The sequence below is a fragment of the Ursus maritimus genome, unplaced genomic scaffold, assembly GCF_017311325.1.
Source record: "Ursus maritimus isolate PB19 unplaced genomic scaffold, ASM1731132v1 scaffold_32, whole genome shotgun sequence".
NCBI lineage: Eukaryota > Metazoa > Chordata > Mammalia > Carnivora > Ursidae > Ursus > Ursus maritimus.
Genome location: NW_024425786.1, coordinates 3914614 through 3938162, shown reverse-complemented (window position 1 = coordinate 3938162; position 23549 = coordinate 3914614). Strand labels below are relative to the sequence as shown.

The window sequence follows — 23549 nt, the reverse complement described above, 5'->3', positions numbered from 1 at the left end:
TTCCCTGGTGCTTGGGTTTGTCTGTGATTCATCGGCGGAAGGCGCCTTGGGTGCATCCGTGTGCGCAGGCCCCGAGCCGGGGGGGAGAGCACAGCGCGGGGCTCTTAGTGGAGCGCTCATACCTTGGAGGGCCTGAAGCAATGGTGGACGTGTCGTCTCACCACAGTCAGTTCTAGAAATGTGGACGGCTCAGACGCCTTTCCGCTTCTGCCTGGGGCACTCTCAGTCTCGTCTCATTCTGTTGCCCCTCCTGCAACATTGTTTGGTGAGGTGCATTCTGGTGAATCGAATGCCCTTCCAGGAAAGCTGCGTCCCTGGGAGGCTGTGGGACCGTTAGGACCTTGTGGGGAGCTCGTTGGGCATCTGGGGGTGTTTCTGAGCATTTCCCTAGAGGATATCACTACAGGGAGTTCTTGCCTGTTCTGCGCCTGTAACCCCTGTTTTCTCGACAGTGCATGTGTGGGGATCCCCGAGGGAAGGGGGTCCGCTTTCCTGTAGGAGCAGTGCGGTTTTGGGGATTGCATTCCTGTCCACAGGCTTGGCAACAAACCCGTGAAAGCTAGTCCCAGTCACAGAGTGTGAGGGCCAGGATTCTCCCTTGGCTGTCAGCTCTGCCGAGGTTCCGTCAGCCCTGGCCGCTGAGGTTGGGTTGTGGAGTGAACGGGGTGACACTTCAGATGGTGAAGCTGCTCTGAGGGGGATGTGGGAGTCGGCAGGGGAGAGGCTCTGAGCGGCGGGGTGGGCCTCCAGGCTCCTAATCTCTCCCAGCCTCTGTTGCTGCCCTTTCCTGCATAAAATGGGGACATTCCTAGGACCTGACCCTGGAGATGCATTTGGGGGGCAAAGGAACGGGCCGGTGAAACCCAGTGCTGAGAACTTAGGAAGCGCTGAGCCCCAGGACCTGTTGTTCTTTCTTCACGGATTACCGTCCTCTGTCGTGGCCGCCCGTGGCTGCCCGTGGCCGCCCTGCTGCTCAGGAGACCTGCTCTGTCTTCTGAGTGAGAGCCCCGTCTCCAGAGCCTGCGCCTTTCACAAGACGTGGCCTGGAGAAAGCCATCCGGATGCCACCCAGCCCTGCCCTGCCTCCCGGACCCCTTAGGATCCGGAAGGTTCTTCCCAGTGCAGATGTGGCTCCTCAGTCTCGTCTCCCAATAGAAGAGCCATCTTTCCTCTCCCTGGCTGACTTCTGTGCGTGGGACTCACTTCTCACCTCTTATGAGACCAGGGTCATGACTCTTTCTGTTGCTGCTAATGGCTCTGGGCCTGGGGGCCACCTCGTCATGGGGGGCTGTGCAGAGCCTGCTTCCTGCCTGGACTGGGCCTCTTGCAGAAGCACTGGGCTCTGCCACCTCCCGGACACCCATTCCTGCACTGTTGCCCCTTGAGCTGTGGAACCGGAAGGACTCATCCCCACGGGACATCAGTCTGGGAAATGGCCTTTGCCCACCACTAGTTTAGTGTTTGTATGTGGGTGATTGGTGAAGGTGGGTAGGTTCCCTGCGGGATGGGCTGTGGTCCCAGCACACGTGCTAGTCTGTCTGTCTGCTGCTGCCCCAGTCTCTATAAGGGCTGGCAGTGGCCGGTGCCCCCGAGTTCTGCCTGAGTCCACTGGTCCCAGCTCGTCCCATCCTTGGTACTCATGGATTCTGTTGCTGCGAATCCACTCCCTGAAGTTCTCACGGTGCTTTCCCGGTCGTTCGTGGACATGTGGTTAGCAGCGTAAACATTGGAGTCTCCTTCATGCTCATTCCTGTGAGTGGGGCGGCCTCGAGCATGTCATTTAGAATGTCCGAGCCACGTTTCTCTTTTGTAAAATAAGGAGAATAGAATGTGCGGGGATGAGCTGTGTTGAGGATTTAAGATTAGTCTGGTGAGATATGTGTGCATATGTGTGTGGCTTTCCACGGGAGCCATGACTCTGTTCGGGGCTGCTTTACGGAGCGCACTGTGGACGGTATTAGCTCTGTCCCTGCGGCACCGTCCTGGCTTCCATAGCCGAGGAGACTGAGGTTTAGAACCTGGGGTTGGCACCCAGGCCCTTGCCCCAGAGTGCATGTGACCACCGTGGTGTCCTCCCTTGTTTCAGGACATGCGGTTCCTTCCACCTGCTGGGGATGACATACTCAACCCTCCCCAGCAGGTGGTCATGTCAGCTCAGGCCTGTCCTCTTCCTGCTGACGGGCCCTGGTTTTGTGATGGTCCCCCTCCTTCCTTCTCTGCGCCCAGAGGGCCATGGCCGCCTTGCCTCGTCTTCTCTGAAATCCCCCGTGAGCAATCCCACGTTGCTGTGTGGCCCACGGGCGCATCAGAGGGGAGAGCCTGGTGCCAGGGCTGGTGGTCCTGCAGCTGCAGCTTGTGGCTCCTCCGGGCCCAGTGGGGAATGCACCCTCTCTTACCTCTTTTGTCCTCTTCCTCTGATGGAAGGTCTTAATTCAGGACGGGCGTCAGACACTTCCTGGACCATTTCATGAAAAGTTGGACTTTATATGTTTCCGCTCTTGAAAGAAAAATTGTGGTAACATAAATGTAGCATAACATTTACCGTTTTAACCATTTAAACCGTGCAGTTTGGGGGCACGAAGGACATTCGTGGTGCTGTGCAGGCACCACCACCGTCCACCTCCAGAACTTCTCATCTTGCAAAACTGCGGCTCTGCCCCATGAAACGCTCGCTCCCTGTCCCTGTCCCCAGCCCCTGGCGCCCACCCTTCCACTTTCTGTCTCTGATTTTACTGCTTTAAGTACTTCTTGTGAGTGGAACTGTCCAGTATTTGCCCTTTTTGTGACTGTCTCGTGTCACTGAGCACAATGTCCTCAAGGTCCATCCAGGTGTCAGAATTTCCTTCCTTTTTAAGGCTAACATCGTGTGTGTGGATCGACCACGTGTTTCATATCTGTTCGTGTGTTGATGGACATTTGGGTGGTTTTTAGCTTTTGGCCGTGGCGAGTAGCTGTACCTGCACTTTGAGCGGTTCTGAGTCATCCGCTGAGCAGATTAGACTCTTCTTAAATTTAGAAAGGAACACGCAGGATTTCTTAGAGGCATAAGCCTGTTTGTGAACGATGCAGAATCTCACGCGTATTTGTGGTGCGGAAGGTGTGGAAAACCACAGAGAAGGAGAGAAAGTCCTCTGTGATTACTTCCCATACATAGCCTTGTGTACATGGAAATGCATAGGTTTTCAAATAAAATGGGCATTGAGTGATCTAATACACAGTGTTCTGTGTTTTGTTTTCACATGTAGTATTATGATTATTTTTCAGTCATTAAATAATCTTTGACAATATGGGTTTTGTTCTCATTTTCTATTTTAGAGTAGTTGGCTCAACATTCCCCTACTAGTGAGCACTTGGTTGTTTCTTCTTTTTTTCTGTTATAAATAATGTTTAATGAGTATTTTTGCACCTAGTGCTTTCCTTCCACATTTGATTAATTTAGCTGAATAGGTTCAAAAAGTGGAATTAGTGGGGCAGAAGGTGGCAGTGGATATTTTCAGGGTCTTGGTGCACGCGGAGGCAAAGCCGGAATCGCCTCTGGCTGCAGACTGACCTCCCGGCAGGATGACAGAGGGCTCTCACCACGGTTCCCTCTGCGCCGAGACTCACGCCAGTTGTTTCCTTTCTCTACCTTTGGAATCCGCTCTCAGAATCTAAGACTTTGCACTTTAATTCTTATTAAGGCTTGGGAAGAGACAGAGGGCAGCAGAGTAGTGATGGGGGTGGGAGGGCAGAGCCTGGGTTGTGTGCTCGTGGGGAGGTGGTCGGCTTGGCCCTCATCTTGCCTTCGCGCCCGAGCCCCGGGGGAGGGGGGCAGGCCTGCACAGGACCTGACCGCGCCCCTCGCTGCCGAGGGTTAACGCACCTGCTCTGCGCTCGGCACCGAGCTGCGTGCCAGGAGCCACCGTCCCCTTCTGTCCTCACAGAGCTCCCAGTTGGGGCTGCTTCCCCAGCAGGATGGGGACTTTTCTCTTATGGTGTCGGCCCAGACGGTGTTTTTGCTTGTTGGCTTAATGTGCTCATGAGTATTTCTGCATGTTTCCAAATGGTTCAAGGTAAACGTACAAAAATAAGAAATGGCATCATTGGCTGTGTTCTTGCTAGAGAGGAAGTCAGTGATAAAGGGAAACCAAGCTGATAGGAACAGATGTTACCCTGCATTCTGTAATCTGTGTTCTTTGGATTGCTGAATTATAAAATGTGTTCCTGGAGGAGGGTGGGGGGAGGAATCGGGCTGTAAATGAAATCTGGGCTTGTTTAATCAGCTTGGCGTCTCGGTGTGAACGGAGCTGGGTTCTGATTCAGTGTTCGGTCTGAGAGCTGTGCCTGTGGTCTCTTCTCTGCCTGGAGGTCCTAGCACCACGGCCTGGACCTTGGTGGGTGAGAGCCCCTGGATGCTTCTGGTGGTCCCGTCCCCACGGATACGCTCCATGAGCCCCCTCATTGTTTCAGGGGACGCCCTCCGAAAGCCTCGCCTTCAGAAGTCTGTCACGTGGTACTTGGACGATTTATTCTTCACGCTGTACCCTTCCCTTGAGAAGTTTGAGGAAGAACTTCTAGAACTCCTTATCAGCGATCACTTTCGGGAGGTACTGTCTTACATGGTGGAACTTATTCTGAACAGTGGAGATGCGGGCAGGGCAGGACAGAGGTGGGGAAGCTGCCGGCCTCTGATGCCGCCAGGGTGGACGGTCCAGCCACTGGTGACGCAGTCCTGCGTGCTCCTCGTGCAGTGGCTCGCAAGGGAATCTGGTGCATTGTCTTAACTTTTGTGTGGCGGAGGTGCTATTATCCTCAGACCCTCACGTTAGTTTCGTTATATCTTAAAACAGTCTTCATTTAAAAGTAGATTAAATCACCAAATGAGCATAGGGAAACCAATAAAATAATCTGCATTTACAAAGAGCATTTGCAAGATATTTGGCTCATCCAAGGACATGACTAGAAATCTTAGTCATTTTATCCCAGCAGACCTGCTTTCTGTGAAAGGGGCTCCCTATCACAGCGTCAGTTCTGCCTGCCCGTGTGACACGTTGTCATAAACTCTTGGCGGTCACAGGCCATAGCTTGTCCCCACCTGGCCTTTGGACAGCTAGCTCATTTCCCTGTATATTCCGCGTCCACACCCTTGCGTGGTCCCTCAGGCTTCGGTTCTCAGTGCAAACCTGACCGCCCCGACAGGCCACCTGAGTGTGCTGCTGAGGCTGCGGCCCCTTCCTCTACTAGACTTTGTCCGTATGTCACCCTGCTTCCTTTCTCCAGATACTTGGCCCTCCCCGAGAGCACCTGGTTTCCTTACCTGTTCATTGCTCTATTGGTAGCCCCTCTGTGGAGTACTTGCACCAGGAGGACAGGGTCATGGTTGGGTTCACCCTTGCACCCGAAGTGCATCAGTATCGGCCCATTGCAGACCTTTAGTACTCTTTGGTCATGACAGTGAGTGGTTCCATCGGTAGGTGACCATCCTAGCAGTCTGTGAAGTTAGCGAGGTCTTAGTTACACACATGCGCACACACATGCACACACATGCACACACATACATGTACACGTGCACATATGTGTGCACACATGCACACATCGATGAGATGGACTTTTTTTGCTTGCTCTCCATTCTTGACAAGGAAGTTCCGTACGATGTCTCATGTGAGACAAACACAGAGGAGGAGATTGACGGAGTGCACATTTTCTTGCTCTGGTTCCTGCTGTGTTCTTACTGCTGAGTGTACTGCATGATGGTAGAGATGCTTTAGGAGTATCATTGTTAAATTTTATGTATTCCCATAAAAATCACTTTATTATGTATTTTCACTACTTTGTATTTTTGTTCCTATCCAACTGGTAGCTACTCTGTTACCTCCATCGCTCTATTTTCATTACTCAGAGACTAATAGGCTGAATTTAGGTCTGTTCAGCTTGATTAATGGGCAATGAAGAAAACTTGAAGATTCAGGAATCATTTTGCCATGATCACATAATTTAATAAACAGTAATTGCCTGGAGGACTGTCCTTGCTCATTTGTTAAAGTGCCTGTACATTTTTTTCTTAAGATGAAACACTTTAATATCTAGCGATCACTTTGGGGCAGATTCCGTGTTTATTGGTTTATGACTTACTGCATAAATATGCTCCCTCGTCCCGCTGCCCCTTCGGCTCACGCCTCCAGTGTCTGAGTCTGGGGGAGGGCAGAGGTGCCTCGGGGGCAGTGGGCTCCTGCGCTTTGGACCCCTGGGTCCCCGGTTGCTCGTTTGCTGCATCTTGAGCATTGAGCTCAGCCAGAGAAGCCTCAGCAAGAGTTTGGTGCTTCAGGCACCTTCCGGGGGGAGGGTGTGTTGGGGTGTACTGCCCTGAGAAGATCATGCTGTGTGAGAAACCCACAATTACCTCGAAAAGGCGCTAAGGCCAGTGGTTCTCGTGGGCTTCTTTGCCTTTCATTGGCCTGGACTCGTTTTCACTGAGTGCCATCTGATCAGGAAATGCCTGAGACGGCTGTTCCGGTTCCTTCTCTCTGCTTGCCTCTCCCTTGGGAGCTTCTGCCCTTCTGCACAGGGACTTACTCTGTGTGACGTGTGCTTTCCTAGGGGGGCGTTCCGCTGGACGGCGGCGCGCTGGAGATCTTGGAGCGCCGCCTGCACGTCGGTGTGCACAACGGTCTGGGCTTCGTGCAGAGGCCACAGGTGGTGGTGCTGGTGCCTGAGATGGACATGGCCTTGACGCGCTCTGCCAGTTTCAGTAGGAAAGTTGGCTCCTCCTCAAAGGCCAGGTATTCTCCCCAGGGTTGCAGGGTCCGGCCCCGTGGAATTGGGAGGTACGGGGGTGCACATAACCGGGGATCAAAGCGAAATGGAGCTGTTTTTGCGTGTCAAGTGTGCGCTTGTCCACCTGGGCTTCTTCCCTGGTGCCTTTGTTTCCTCTTGCTGACTTACATCCATTAGGAGCAGCCCCCAGTGTTGTCCAGTTGGAAACTCCTGATTTGTGCTGTGACGGTTCTGGAGTTAACATGACAGGTGCCTCCACCTGTGGCTGCTTGGGGTCTGGGAGATCCTGGCATGCTTTCCTCCCACTGGGCCTGCGATCAACGTCTCATGTGGTTGAGAACCAGCAGGCAGGAAGTTCCAGAGGCTGGCCCTGGAGGATGAGCCTCCCTGGAGACCTGGCCGTATTGTCCATCCTCCTGACATAAGCTTTGGTGATTTGGAATGAGTGTTGATTAAAGCACCTAGAAAGGCTCTGGTTTGGGAGCTGCCTTGGGGGCTGGCAGCATCATTGGGGACTTAGTGGCATCGTTGTGGGCACTTGCCGCGCCAGCAGCACCCGGCACCCAGGGGGGTGCAGGGCAGTGGGAGCGCTGCCTGACCTGCCACTGCTCTGTGTTCTAGATGCAGCTCTGGAAACCAGGCACTGGTTTTGAGAAGCCGCCTCCGACTCCCTGAGATGGTCCATCACCCTGCATTTGCCATCATCTTTCAGCTGGAGTATGTGTTCAACAGCCCTTCCGGAGTGGACGGCAAGGTGAGAAGGGCCCGGGGCTCCGTGCCCTGCGGATAAACAAAGTCACCACTCGTGTTTCTGGTAAAGCCGAGTAATTTTCGTCAGCAGTGTGGATAACAGGTGTAGTGCTTCTTCCTGCTGAGAGCTTTGTTACAGTCATTTCCTGCCCTTATGGCAACAGAATGTGCTGCCGGCCGATGGTGAGCAGTAGTGCAGTAGGCAGGCACAACAGCCGTAATTCACAAATATCAGATCAATAATTATCTTGAAAAATGAGTCTAATGTATTTTTCATATGATGTTGAGTAGAGTAAAGCTTGACTCTGCACAGGTGACAAATGTCTCACAGTGAACGTTGTGTGCCCGTATCATAACTAAGAGTCTGTAAGGTTCAGTTGGAAGAAATACAGTTGACCCTTGAGCAACACTGGTTTGAACTGCGTGGGGCCACTTACAACCAAAAGAGGTTTTTTTGGTAAATACGGTACTGTAAGTGTATTTTTTTTTCCTTATGAATTTCTTAATGACATTTTCTTTCCTCTGGCTGACTTTATTGTAAGAACACAGCATATAATTCATACTACATATGAAACGTGTGTTAATTGACGGTCCCTGTTACTGGTCAGGCTTCTGGTCAACCGTAGGCTGTTAGGAGTTACGTTTTTGGAGGAGTTGAAAGTTACACGCAGGCTTTTGGCTGTGCAGGGTTGGTGCCCCTCAGCCCCGTGTTACTCAGGGCTCAGCGTATGGTGTGTTACACGCAGGCTTTTGGCTGTGCAGGGTTGGTGCCCCTCAGCCCCGTGTTAGGGCTCAGCGTATGGTGTGTAGCCATCGCTTACGTCACTGATGGAGATTCTTTGGAAAACTCAAATCATGCTCTACTTAAGATTCCGTTTTCTGTTTGAAAAAGCAAATGTCAATTTAACATGTACGTTAGAAATAAAAGGATGAGAAGGCAAGTTCCGTGGTGGTCGGTCGGCCAGCGTTGCCGTGCAGCTGATGGGGACCAGGACTGAGAACGGTCTTGGGGTGAGCCTTAGGAGGGGGACGGGGTGCCGAGTGGAGGTGCTGTTTTATTTTCTCATTTTTATTTTTATTTCTCGTTTCTATTTCTCATATTTATTTTCTCATCTGCTTTCTGTTGTCCACACCTCAGGTCAGTATCATTCAGAGTCCTGATCAGGTGAACAGATCTAGAGGCAGATGTTCTAATCATGGCCGAACACACTGTCACTGTCGTTTTAATCAAGCTGTAGTTCCCAGCTCCTCTCTTCTTTATTTATTACCAGAAATTGCAGCTGGAATGTGATCGTGTGTCCGTGCGCCTGGCTGCGTGGGGCGTGCACCCCAGGCTTGGGTGGGGACTCTACCAGGAGGGGTGGCTTCTGGGGCTGGCACCCGGTGCTGCCCTTGGAAGGAGACACGGAGGGAGCCAGCCAAGTCGCCTGTGGGCCTGGCGCCCTCCGCGTCTTACGTACGTGTAGAGTTCCCTCCGGAATGTTAATACGGTTTGCTTGCGATCGCAGAGTCTGTACGTGGAAACTGGTGTGTCTCCCGTGACACTTGATTGTTATTTGTTAACTCTTCCCTGAAACGCCTAACCAGCGCGGGTGTTCTGCCGTGTGTTGCTGCTTCACGGACTTTTGGAACGCGTGCGGAGCAGCCCGTCGGTTCTTTGTGGTGTGGAGGTTTCTCCTAACATGGACACTGTACGACCATCAGCAGCGCTTTCTTCAGCGTGGTCTGGAAGGGGGGGTCCCGGGCCGTGCAGTGCTGGTCGGCACAGGCTGCCTGCTGTGTGCGTGGAGCGGGGGCAGTGTGTGTGTGTGCACCCGGGGGGCAGGCCTGAGTCAGGAGCTCCCATCATGGACAGGTTTCCACGTTAGGGGGGAGGGCACAGGGGCGCTGCCGGCTGGGCTCTTGTCCTTCCCCAGGGATGTCTGTGTGTCGGGGCGGGTGTGGCTGGGGTCGGGGGGTGGCCAGGCCGCAGCCAGCGCGCCCGGATCCCTCTGCGGGCGGAGTGCACTCTTCACTTGCATCCCGCCTGCGAGTCTCTTTCTCCGTTTCTTTCCCCGTGTGAGAGCTTCATACGACGGGCACTGCAAACGTAAACTGAGGCAGACCGCGTAGTAAAACGAACCAGGCAGCTCAGCGGTTGCCAGCTGCGGGCACGGTCCTGTTTTGTCCGTAGCATCTCCCACACCCGTTCTGATACGTTTCGAAGCAAATTCCGGTCATCATCGGCTTTGATCACTGTGAACGTTGTGGCACGTACATTCTTTCCTTCCTTTAACCTTTTTGTTATGGGAAATTTCAAATATGGAGGGAGAGAGAAGCCTGTGATGGACCCGGCGGGGTGCCCACCTCCGCTCCTCTCGGCCCGTGTCGCTCCATCCTAGACAGCCCGTCGCTGCCTCTGTGAACCGTCCGTGTCTCCAAATGATGGGGCTGCTGCTGTGGTACTGTCATCACCCCTGAGAAACGGAAACAGGTTTGCCCAGTGTCACCCAGTGTCCCACCAGCCTGCGCGCACGTTTCTCAAGTACTTTACAGAAGCAGAAGTGGAAGAGCCCAAACCAGAAACGTACTTTTCTTGGGGAAATGATTTCTGAACCAGCCGTGTGCTCCCTCACGGACGCCGCCTCTGGTGCCGCCACCTGTCCTCTAGATGGCCTTGCTGGGTTCCTCACGTCTGTGTTCTTGTATTCCTAACGCTTGAAGAAACGGAACAGGCCCACTCAGCCCGTGCTTCGGACCAGGAGCCGGGAGCCTCAGTCTCCTGGGGCCCTTTTGAGACTGGCCCCCTTCAAGTGGTCGATGGGGAGAAACCATCGGGTTGAGCGTGTATCCAGTTTATACCCGGTCACCTGAGTCTGGGGGAAGTTTTTTGGTCCCAAGTATGTTGGTGGTCATTGACAGCAAGCTGGAAAGACCGTTTCGAGAAGACACGCTCCTCGCTGGTGATCGGTCGTGAAGTTTTTGCACCTTTTAGTTAGCCAACAACTGAAGCCCTTTAGTTTGTCTCTGGGTTAGCTGTGGAGAGTGAGACGAGGCCATTCTTCCCACCTGGGAATTAGCGTCCGTAGGGCAGTGCGCCCGCATGAGGCGGCCTGTTGAGAAATCCTGGAAGCGGCCGAGGCATGGGCTCCGTCAGTGTGCTGACTGCTAACGCTGATGAAGCAGCCTCCCTAGGTCATGAGTGAGGAACGCAGAATGAAGGCAGCTGTAAAAATAGCCAGACCCAGCGTCTTCTGCTGCGTTTCCATGTGAGTATAAGTCCAGATCCCCAGGGGGCTGCCAGGGGTCCAAATAGTCCTTTCTGTGGGGTCACATAGCAAAGTCACTTCCAGATCTCTAGAAGGTAAACATTAGCTGACTTATTACTTATGTATTTTCTAGTATTCTTCGGACAAAACAAGTCCGTACAACAAAGATGGGAGTGCTTGCCAGGTGCCTGGGCCTCCTCAGAGCTGACTATTTTGTTCTGTATTTGGCACATGAGAATCATGCCTTAATTTATTCTGAAAATGATGTACATTGAAGTGTTTAGAACTTGGAAATACAGATGTCTTGAGGGTTGTGTGGAAGTCTTTCAGCATAACCTGGCGTGTCCCCAGAGCATGCTGCCCTCCTACCATGCGGCCACCTATCTACTTGCTCAGACCCGGCTCTGCCCTCAGTCTCCCCGGAGCAGGCAGGGCTGAGTGCCCACCACGCACGCGGGTCGATGTGAACACTGTGTGCTGGTGGTTGCTGATGGAGGGGGCTCTGCTGCCGAGTCTTCTATTTTGTCGCAAATGTTGGGCTCCCCTTACGGCTTTAGGAAGGATAATCTGCTCACTCACTTTTTGAAAATTGTTTTTTTGGTTTTATTTTACTAAGAAATTCGCAAGGCCTACGACAGTTTTAAAGTGCAGGGTTCAGGGGCGCCTGGGTGGCACAGCGGTTAAGCGCCTGCCTTCGGCTCAGGGCGTGATCCCGCCGTTGTGGGATCGAGCCCCACGTCAGGCTCCTGTGCTATGAGCCTGCTTCTTCCTCTCCCACTCCCCCTGCTTGTGTTCCCTCTCTCGCTGGCTGTCTCTATCTCTGTCAAATAAATAAATAAAATCTTAAAAAAAAAAAAAAAATAAAGTGCAGGGTTCAGTGTCATTCTGACTTACTTTTTTTTTTAATGTCTTCTTTTTCTTGTGGTAAAAATACACGTAACACAAACTTTACCATCTTAACTGTTTTTATTTTATTTTTTTATAATAATTTTTTATTATGTTATGATAGTCACCATACAGTACTTCCCAAGTTTTTTGATTGTAGTGTTCCATGATTTATTACTTGCGTATAACACCCAGTGCTCCATGCAATACGTGCCCTCCTTAATACCCATCACCAGCCTATCCCATCCCCCCCTCACCCGAAGCCCTCAGTTTGTTTCCCAGAGTCCATAGTCTCTCATGGTTCATTCCCCCTTCTTTTTACCCCCGTTCCTTCTTCCCTTTCTTCTCCTACCGATCTTAACTGTTTTTAAGCGCAGTTCTGTGGCATCAAGCGCATTCACACTTGCTGTGAGGCCGTCACCTCCATCCATCCCCAGAATTCACGTCTCGTAAAATCATACAGTATTTGTCCTTTCCTGGACGGCTTCTTTCACTCGGAGTTATGCCCTCATGGCCCATCTGCGCTGTGGCCTATTGGAGAATTTCCTGCCTTCTTACGGCTGAAAAATGGATGTCCCGCATGTCTGGCGTTTTGCGTATCCAGCCATCAGTCGATGGGCTTGGGGTGGCTTCCCCATTTCAGACATTGTGGATAGTGCCAACATGGACACGTGTGGACACGTATCTCTTCGAGACCGTCCTTTCGTTCTCCTGGGTATATACAGGAAGCAGAATTATTGGATCGTGTGGTAATTCTGTTTTTAGTTTTTCAAGGAACCCCACACTGTTTTCCACAGTGGCTGTGCCATTTTACGTTCCCACTGACAGTGCACGAGGGTTCTAGTTCCTGCACACCCTTGCCAGCCCTCACCGTTTGCTTTTCTGTGATGATAGTCGTGTGAATGGGTGTGAAGCGTGTCTCACTGTGGTTTTGATTTGCATTTCCCGGACGGTCATGACGCCGAGTATCCTTCTGCGTGCTTGTTGGCCTGTGTCTTCACTGGGGAAGGGTTGTTCGAGTCGGGTGGTTTGTTGTTTTGTTGCAGGGTTCAGGAGTTCCCTCCGTGTTCTGGGTGCTCATCTTTCATCAGATCGTGTGGTTTGCAAGTTTCTTTTTTCGTTTTGCTGTTGGTGGGCTTTTCCAGCTAATACACAAAGCTCCTCTAAGCATTCTTGGGCAAGTCTTTGTGGACACGTTTTCATTTCCTCTTGCCGAGTGCCGTGGGACCGAGTTCTGGGTCGTAGGTAGGTAGACGTTACCTCTCCGAGCCGGGCCTGTTTCTCCAATGTGGGTGCGCCGGCACCGCTGGAGAAGGACAGCTGCTCACCCTCACAAACTCATGGTCCGTCTGTCGTCTTAACTTCAGCCTTCCTCATGGACGTGAGTGGGGTTGTAGTTTGCCTTTCCTTGATGACCAGGCATGAGTCGTGTTCTGTGTTTGTTGGCCGTTCCTACTCTTCCTTCATGAAGTGGCCAGGCCATTGTTTCAGATTGTTTGTCTTTGTATTATTGGGTAGATGGGAGTTTCTTTTATATATTTTTGCTATAAATCTTGGCATTACATACATAGATTGTGATTATTTTTCCATAGTCTGTCATTGGCCTTTTCGTATTCTTTTTTTTTTTTTTTTAAGATTTTATTTATTTATTCGACAGAGAGAGACAGCCAGCGAGAGAGGGAACACAAGCAGGGGGAGTGGGAGAGGAAGAAGCAGGCTCATAGCGGAAGAGCCTGATGTGGGACTCGATCCCGTAACGCCGGGATCACGCCCTGAGCCGAAGGCAGACGATTAACCGCTATGCCACCCAGGCGCCCCCAGCCTTTTCGTATTCTTAACATTGTTCTTGAAAAAAGAAAAGGCATAGTAGGACCTTATTTAACTTCTTTAATAACTTTTTATTTGGACGTGATTTCAAACTTACAGACAAGTTACAAGAATACTAGGAGTACTGGTCTCCTCCTCCCCGGATTCAGCTGTTCACATCGGTCGCACTTGCTTTATCCCTACTTGCTGGCTCCCGTTTCCTCCTCCCACCCGTCCTGTGTGTGTGTGTGTGTGTGTGTGTGTGTGTGTGTGTATGTGTGTGCACGTGCGTATATGCACATGCAGATCCACACGCGTATTTTGTGTGAACTCTCTGGGAATGACTTGCAGACATCACGGCCCCTGACCTCAAACGCTTCAGTGTGCATTTCTGCAGGCAGGGCGCCCTGCCGTGGGCACAGACAGCAGCCTGCCTGGCTCAGCACCAAGTGGGGCCATAGTCTCTGCTGTAGTCCAGGCCTGCTGGTGACCCAGCGTGTCCTTGGTGGCATCTCTCTCCAGTGCAGGGTGCATGGTGCTGGGGTTCCTGCCTCCAGGGTCTCCTCTGATCTGGAGCAGCTCCTCAGACTTTCTTTGGCTTCCTTGATTTGATTTGATTTGTTAAAGATTTTTATTTATTTATTTGAGAGAGAGACAGAGATAGCAAGAGAGAGCACAGGCGGGGAGGAGAGGGAGACGCAGACTCTCTGCTGAGCAGGGAGCCCGATGTAGGGCTCGATCCCAGGACCCTGAGATCATGACCTGAGCCAAAGGCAGACACTTCACCACCTGAGACACCGAGGTTCCCCTCTGATTTTATTTTTGTAGGACAAGTTTCTCTCCTTTTAGATTTCTTTTCTTTTTTTTTAGTTTCAGAGGTAGAGTTCAGTGATTCATCAGTTGCATGTAACACCGAGTGCTCATTACATCACATGCCCTCCTTAATGCCCATCACCCTGTTACCCCAACCCCCTCCCCCCTCCCCTCCTGCAAACCTCAGTTTGTTTCCTATGGTTAAGAGTCTCTTAGGGTTTGTCTCCCTCTCTGATTTTTCTTATTTTCTTTTTCTCTCCCTTTCCCTACAATCCTCTGTTTTGTTTCTTAAATTCCACATGTGAGTGAAATCACGTGATTGTCTTTCTCTGATTGACTTTCTTCACTTAGTATAATGCTCTCTAGTTCCGTCCATGTCACTGAAAATAGTAAGATTTCATTCTTTTTGATGGCTGAGTAACATTCTATTTATTTATCTCTCTCTCTCTGTGTATGTGTGTGTGTATATGTATATATATATATATATATACACACACACATACACCATATCTTCTTTATTCATTCATCTGTCACGGACATCTGGGCTCTTTCCACAGTTTGGCTGTTGTGGACATTGCTGCTATGAATGTTGGGGTGCAGGTGCCCCTTCGGATCACTGTATCTGTATCTTTGGGGTAAATACCCAGTAGTGTAATTGCTGGGTCATAGGGTAGCTCTATTTTCAACTTTTTGAGGAACCTCCACGCTGTTTTCCAGAGTGGCTGCACCAGTTTGCATTCCCACCAGCAGTGTAAGAAGGTTCCCCTTCCTCCACATCCTTGCCAACATCTGTCGTTTCCTGACTTGTTAATTTTAACCATTCTGACCCATGTGAGGTGGTATCTCATTGTGGTTTTGGTTTGTAGTTCCCTGATGCCGAGTGATGTGGAGCATTTTTTCATGTGTCTATTGGCCATTTCTATGTCTTCTTTGGAGAAATGTCTGTTCGTGTCTTCTGCCCATTTCTTGACCGGATTGTTTGCTTTTTTGAGTGTTGAGTTGATAAGTTCTTTATAGATTTTGGTAGAAACATTTTACATGCGTGTTCCTCATGTTGGATTTGGTGATGCCTTCTCCTGATGGAGTTAGCTTCTGCATTCCTGCCGGAACCCTGCAGTGGGGCGGGGTGTGTCCCTCAGGGTCCCACGTCAGAGGTCCGGGCTGTCCCTCCGGCCTCGTTGGCCTGCTTAGTCTCGATCACTGGTCAGGTGTTGTGTGATGTCCCCACTGGACAGTTACTGGTTTTGTCCTTGCAGCTAACAAGCAGTCTGTGGGGAGACCCTCTAAGCCCCTCATCTGACTGTCCGCTGGAGTTGGCATCCGTTGCCGCCTCTCTCAGAGTGAGGATTTCCAGCTTCGCATTGGGAGGGACTCAAGGACATCTTAAAAAAAAAAAAGAGAAACTCAACACTAATGTCCCTGATTATTTTAGTGCTCAGATTGTCCTGGAGTTGTCCACAGTCCCTTCAGGCTGTGTCCTTGGGATATCCTGTGTCGCGTTCCGTTTTCTGGCAGAACAAGATGCTCCAGGCTCAGCTCGCATCTTCCCCGTTCCAGCCCCCAAATCAGCCTTTTCTGTGAGGAGCTGTGGTTTCCCACCGCTGCCTTTTTCTCAATAAACTTTTTCTTTTGGAGAAGTTTTAGATTACAGAAAAACTGTGTAGATAATACAGAGATTCCATGTACCCGTCCCCTGTTCCGCTGTTTTTAGCCTCGTTACTATGGTACATTTGTCAAAACTGATGAACCAGTATTAATATATTATTACCAACCTAAGTCCATGCTTTATTTGAATTTCCTTTCCTAAAGCCCGCTTCTGTTCCAGAACTCCCCCTGGGATGCCACATCAGGTGGTCATCGTGTCTTCTTACGCGCCCCTGGACTGTGACAGTTTCTCAGACTTTCCTAGTTTCTGATGAGCCCTGGTTCTTTTTATTTATTTCTTTTTATTTTTTAATTAAAAAAAATTTATTTGAGAGAGAGAGGTGGGAGGAGGGGCAGAGGGAGAGAATCTCCAGCAGATTCCCCGCTGAGCGCGGAACCTGATGTGGGATCCCGAGATCATGACCTGAGCTAAAATCAGGAGTTGGTCGCTTACCCGCCTGAGTCACCCAGGCACCCCAGCCCTGGTTCTTTTTACAGGGGATGTGTCTGCCTCCAGATCTGGGCGCTAGGTGTGTCTTCGTTTCCCAGCTCTGATTTCAATGGACAGAGCTGGGAGACTCACCTATGGAAACACACATGCACACATTCGTGCACACACGTACACACCACACCCTGTGCATAGACTCAGCTTAGGACTGGAGTTCTTGCCGATCCCAGGGCATCTGGCAGGGCTCTCCGAGCCTCCTTCCACGTGTGGCCCTCCGTCCCTCCTCAGGGAGAAGCCGGCCCGCACCATCAGCCCCTGCGCAGGGTTGGTCCACCCATGCTGCTGCGAGAGGCAGTCCTACCAGCTGGAGTTCAGGGCTCTGGAAGAGTCGGAGCCCCTGCCTTGTCCCCACGGTGTGGGGTGTGGCTGTGCTGCTCACTGGAGCCGCCGCGGGCCCTCCTGCTTCATCTGCCTTCAGTTCTATAGTTCTTTCCCTTCCCATCCTTAGTGATTTAGTTTTTTTTGAATGTGTAGGACACTAATATGCTTTTTAAAAGTAAAATTTCTACCAAGAGGTGGTTTCGGAAGAGCATCGCTCCCTCTGTGTCCCTTCCGCTGTCCCAGCCCTGGGCGGGAAGCAGTGCCGTTGCTCCCGGGCTGCTTCGTTGGTGCAAGTGGACGCGTGTGTGTTCTTGGCTGCCCTTCAGCGTGCGGGGGGCTGACTCCGCATGTGTCCCCGCTGTCGCGCTGGACCGGCCACAGAGCGCTTCCCCCTCCTTTCCTGGGTGCATGCACTCCATCGTGCCCACAGCTTGTTTACGGATTTCCCGTGTTTGGATAGCTCGGCAGTTTGCTTGGCAGTTTGCAGGGCCTTGCCGTTGGACGCCGTGTGAGGGGCGCCGTCAGGGGGCTTGCTCACTTCGCGTTGGGGGGCTTGTCTTCAGGGTGCGCCCGGGAGGGCTTGCTGGATGGAGGGCTGTGAGGGTTACCCTTGCTGGGAGTGGTGTCGTCGGGCTCTGGGGTCTGCTGCTCGGAGGGGAGAAGCGGCATCAGGGTGAGCGACCGAGAGCGAAGTCGAACGTGTGGTTGCGTTTGTGGTCGTCTGGTCACGGCTTTCGCCTGCTTTTCTGTAGCGTTCCTGCGGTTCTTCCTCGCACGTTGTGCGCTTGGGAGTGAGGGCATCTGCTCTCAGGTGAATTTGCAGGTGCCTCGTCCCACTTTCCCACTTTGTCAGCTGCCTTTTTACAAAACCATGCTTCCATTTCTGGCCACGTCTTCGTCTGCTCTGGGGGCCGTAACAAAATGCCGTGTGAACATCAGACACGTATCCCTCCCGGTGCTGGAGCCAAAGACCAAGGTCACGGTGCTGCAGATTTGGCTCCTGGTGAGGGCCCACCATGCAGCAGCTGCCCTGCTCTGTGTGTGTGTGTGTGTGTGTGTGTGTGTAGGGGGCAGGGGAAGTCTCCCTGTCCTCCCCTTCTTGCAGGGACACTAATGTCCCCCTCCCCCGGGTGCCTTCATCAGCCTCTCATCACCTCCTCCAAGTGCCATCCTGCTGGGCCTTAGGGCTTCAACATGTGGGCCTTGGGGATGCAGACCTTCGGCCCATGATGTCTTGGCCACTTCAGTAGTCAGATCAGCTTGTGTTGACCATTGCATCTGGATTTGAGTCGTAGTTAGAGAGCCTGTCCTTCCTCCCATGGGGCCTCCTCATGTTTCCTCCTTTACTTTCACCCCGTGCTGTCCTGTTGCTCAGGGACACCTGCTAAAAAGGCCCTGCGTGTCGCTGCGGTTTAGGTGCCTCTTAGTGGCGCACTGGGTCTCTGTTGAGGTGTATGTCTGCGTCGGCACGTGCCACTCTGTGTGTCCCTGTGCTGGGCCGTCGGCGCGGACACTGTGGGGCGTGCGGGTCCCCCGGGAGGGCTGCTGCTGCCCTGGCCCCGCCGCTGCTCCTGCCGTCGTCCCGCTCTCCGCACACGCCCAAGCCTCAGCATGTCGAGTTCGGGAGAGCGAGCTCACAGGCCTTTCCGATGGATTGTGCCACACGTGTAAGTGAACACGGAGAGTGCCGACGTGTTGACCACGTTGCCGCGTCCTGACCAAGAACGAGGGAAGTCTTTCCATTTGTTCCAACCTGTTCTTGTGTTTTTCAGGAGTGATTTGTTTTATAGGTTTAAATGTGGATCTTAAACAGTTGAACAGCTCATCTCGTTTACTCCTGGCTACTTGGTTTCTGAGCTGCTATTGTCACCGGACTTTTCCTTCCTCGCTTCTGCCCACTTCACGTGCTCGCTGTGTTTTGTGGACAGTCACTTAACAGTTTTTACCAGCGCTTCACATAGCTCTTGTCATACACCACACACTGCTTTTTAAATTAAACTGTATTTCGAGGTGATGACTGACTCAAACATGAGTCACACTGTAAGAAATAATCGGAGGGACCTGTGCCCCTTTCCCACGTCCCCAGGGGAAACCCTGTCTTCAGCCGAGCAGAAGCTGTGCTGTCAAGTCCAGCCCGTTGGCTTCTCTTTTGGGTCTGGAGCCTTGCGAGTGCTCTCCAGGACTGCCGGTGTCCTTCCCTGTCACCCTCTCCCTCCCACTGTGATGCCTCCAGGGCTGGGGTGGGGGTGGGGGCGATGGGGGGATGGGGCTGGGGTGGGGTTGAGGTGGGGTGTAGCTGCAGATAGCCGTTCTCCAGAGTGCTGATTCCTAAAGAGAACTGCCTTCTCCCAGGGCCCCTGGCTACCCCCTCACGGAACTACCAGCACTGGCCCCAGTACATCCCTTCTCTAGAGTAGTGGCTGCTCTAAAGCTTGCAGTCCCCTGTTGACCGGTGGGGAGGCCCCTGGCCCCGAGGAGTGGAGGGGCTGCACCCACAGGAGGGGATGCCAGGCCGCCAAGCCTGAGCCCTGTCATCAAGGACTCTGTTGGACCCAGGCGGAGAAGGGGGAGGGAGGCGGAACAAGGCAAGGGGCAGGTTTTTGCAAGGAAGCACTAGTAGAGGGCCGGCTGCCTCACCAGGCCTAGCTCCAAGCTCAGGACCATTTTGCCTCTGCTTCTTTTTTTTTTTTTTTTTTTTTTTTTTTTTAATTTTTTTTTTTTTTTTTTACGGTTTTTTTTTTTTTTTGTTTCTTTATGACAGTGTGTTCCTCTAGGTATATTTGTATGATTCAACTTTTTAAAAGGAAATAATTAAGGATAACATCATCATAATCATGTCGCGCTGAATGGTTTAATAAAGATATTTAAAAGCTTGAAGCTCTGTTGGTTCATTATTATTGTCACGCTACAATCTTAACTATGTGTTATAATTTTGGACTTCTTATAATTTTTGATCTGTAACAACACATTTCCCAGATACCTGCTACCACTATCTTGTGAGGATTTTGTTGTATCTTTACTAACAATTCCCCATAAAAAAACTTGGAAGCTTTTAACTGGTAATAGATATCATCTTTTTCAAATAATCTAAATCTGCTGTGGAAGACGTTCACATACACAATAATATTCCTCTGTTTGTGTGTTGAAACTGTATATGTGAACTGTGTATATGAAATCTCGATTAAATATTTTGCGGTTACCTAACATGTGGCATTTGTACTCATTCATATGAAGAGGACATGGAGACTAATGTTGTTTTTATATATATTGTACACTCGTGATTTCTTTTTGTGGCGCACTGTGGACTAGTGCATGATGAAAAACGACGCCACAAGATGGTGATGTTATCTGCTTTTAAACTCATTTTATAGAAGAATTCTGGAAGAGCTTCTTGGCAGCACTAAAATATCTGTGTTAACTCTATAAACTTGCATATATTGCTAATCATGTGATTGAATAAGTTATTATGGCTTTTTAACATATGGAGTGTGGCATCTCAGTTTTCTGTTGTTGTGCCGATATTCAATAAGCACCATGTTTCCACTAAGAACATGTGAACTACTGTGCTAATATGAATAAGTTGAAGCTTTGGCGTATATTGTGCTTTAATTGTATTTACCAGGATAAATAACACTTTCTTGCAATGTGATCTTCTGTTTGGAAAACTGTGTGGAGTCATGCCGCCATATGTGGTGCCGAAAACCTAACGGCGCATACAACTATCATCTTGTGTGAGACTTTCGAGCATATACTGAGCTACGGGATTCATATTATTATGTTTGTTGTCTACCCATAGAGTGATGGTTTGTTGATGGTGAATAAATCGGAAATCGTACATAGAGCATGAACGATGAATGATAAAACGAAACCTGCCCTAATCGTGTGCTATCGTATAGGAGGCTAATGGCTATGCGTTTGTGTTCAACTGTAACGATCTGGGCGTTCTAAGTCATGGAAAACTTGCCAAGGAAACGGGATTCTACGTGGTGGCTTTCCGCACTGGAAGAAATACAGTACTGATGGACGTGTACCGAGATGACAACCCTGGGAGTATCATCTGGTTGGGCTGTTATTAATACCATTCTTCTTTTTTTGATGTGACATTGGACATTTTAAACGTTTATGTTTACGGTGCGAATTTAAGTTATTGTCGGTTGTTAAATCCACCAACTTTGAAGTGAATCGGATATGATGGTTCACCGCTGTCTCCATATCACCTGAATGGCACGCCTTTTTTGAGCACTATTCTATGTGGTTTATCCATTCTGCCGCCTACGGAGCGAATGATTTGTTGATGTGACGCTGAAAGATTGCCGTTCGACGCCACGCTGATGAAATCACGCCTTTGCCTATTTTGATGGCATGATGAAGAAGACCAATCGATCACGCTGGCGACATCTGTTTACCACCCTAAATCCACCAGCTTTCAGCGCTATTACCGCAACAGAACATCTTTGTTGCTTTTTGTTTTCATCAACTTTATGTGCGGCGCTACTATGGTGCCACGCTGCCCCGGTTTTTCTTGCTGAAATGTAACCATTCTGGGCGTATGCGTGGGCTGGCGCGTGGCTCACGGTATGATCTGCTAATGGTGTGCTTACCTCACCTCATTATTTCGGGAGTAACAAAGGACCATGATTTGTGGATGCTGTAGCGGTTTGGAGAGCTACTGTTGGCGTGCCTGGCGCGTTGATTCGGTATGGGTGATGCCAGCTTCTTCTCTAAAGCTGAGCTACACACTCGGTAAAAAAATGCCACCATATTGAACATGATATTGAAATGTGTGTACGTGAGCACATATTCTAACGCCTTGATCAACTTTGACGTTGTCATTTGCGACAATAAGTGTGTTTACCAATGGATAATATTTTGGCTTCCCCGGAGAATCTTTGGACGTGATCGATATGGTGCTGTGTATGAAGGTGACTACTGTTCGTGAAATCTAAATGGGTTTTGCTCAGGGAGAATATAGAGATCTCTTGTCGGCCTCCTCTACCAAAAATTTCTCTACAGGGTGTCGTCTGTGCAAATGGTTGAATATCTAAAACTGTGTTGAACTATAGAAGTCTGTGCAAGACTGCCTGCCAGGGCGTTAATATAAGCCTCAACTTTGGAGAATCTCGGAGGTCATCTTTGTGGGGCCTGGAGCGAACCGCCTGCACTGGGGCGAATACCGCAGTAACGCCTAAAGACCGGTTATGCAACGCCACTGTGTGAGCTCTCATGTGGTGGCGATTAGGCCTGTGCTACTGTGTTGGCAAGCTATACCACCTGGCCTACCGCCGTGGGGTGGCCGAACCACTGCCTGGACCATGGCGAACATTGGCGCAAACCATTTGTGTGAACGATGAGTCTTCAGATGATGAGGCGAATGCGGTGATGGCGCCGAAATGGCCGGTGCTTTGTGATCTTGCCTGAGCCTGTGTTCTCCACGGGCATATTTGTTTTTGTTTTCCGGCTTTGCTTTTTACAACAATGTGATATCATAAGTATTACTGAATTATCAAACCTGTTTATTTCTAGTTTAAATATTATGGCGCACATTAAAAGCGATTAACGCCAAAACTATGGACTAATCTATTTTGTACCTTTAAGTGCGGCAACATACAATATATTCTCTTCTCTTTCTTCACTATCTTCCACATGCGTTATCCATTTTCTTTCTATTTAACTCATATCATCCCCTCACCTGAACCGCACCTTTCTGTGAAGAGATAAGGATGATGTGATATTTTCCACCCTATTGTGTTTGTGGTGATGGCAGCCTTCAGCTGTTGGCTGCGCACGGGCGTCCACCTCATTCGTGGACTTCCGCTAAGCGAACTGGATGCCTGGTTGGCACAGAACTCTGGAGCTGTGATGAGTATCGTGAATCTTGTGAACACATCATTTGCACCATATCTTCCCAGAACCGTTGCGGCGCCTTACTATATTGGGAATATCAACGCTGGAGCCGGTTTGAAAATATTTCATCAGCATATTTTCGCGTCCATATAAAACTCCGTGAATAGCGCAATCTGTGGATCATGTCATATTGACCATGGTGGGCTTTTGGTTTTATTTTTCTATAGGGGCTACATCGCCGAGTGACTAAACACCTTCCATGTGTTACTATGTGCCTTTTCTGTTTCTTCTATAAACTTTATAACTAGTCTCCCCAATATGCACCAGGAGGCTGGATGAATCCCCAGTGAATATTTAAGACTACATGTGAATGTAATGTGAGATCATATTAAGTTTTGGAGAGCACCACTAATCAAGGCTGGATGTGGACATGTGTGATAAAATAATCTGGTTTTCCTACAATTGCAATTATTTTAATATAAACTGATGGTGTGTGAACGAGCATCCATTGGTGATCAAGCAATGGATGCTGCACAGTGCTTTCGCTGTTTTCGACGAAAAACTATGTTTTTGGTGATGATTACTATCTGTTTGCGCATCTACGCCGGCGACTTTTTCCAGCCGTGCCACTGATGTTCTGGTGAACAATTCTTGACTTCTGTTTGCTGGAAGGCTTGGACTATTCTTGGGAAGCTTTGCCTGCGATGTTTTGAAGCCGAACCGCCAAGGTTTGCTGGTGTGTACGCACGCCTTTTACCCTGCTGCATGTGGGTCTCAACCATTCGGGTTTGTGATAACATATGTATTCTAGCTGGACTTAAAACTATCTGAATATATTCTTTGTTTTTGTATGTACTATGTTTATGTTGAATCCAGACCTATATAGCCTGACAGCTTCTTTGTTGCATTTCATATCATAATATGGACCACACGCCTGGACCGCCTGATCTTTGACATAAAATTCTGGAGCACCGGCA

The 23549-nt window shown here is 50.2% G+C and overlaps 1 protein-coding gene across 1 annotated transcript in view; it reads left to right on the top strand.

The window, feature by feature from the left end:
• The window catches only part of NPHP4 (nephrocystin 4), a 156036-nt gene that overhangs the window by 30240 nt on the left and 102247 nt on the right, over nt 1-23549 (top strand). Inside the window, exons 8-10 of the mRNA XM_040645683.1 lie at nt 4450-4586; nt 6577-6758; nt 7375-7507. Coding sequence (XP_040501617.1) covers nt 4450-4586; nt 6577-6758; nt 7375-7507 — 452 coding nt within the window. The remainder of the gene's footprint in view (nt 1-4449; nt 4587-6576; nt 6759-7374; nt 7508-23549) is intronic.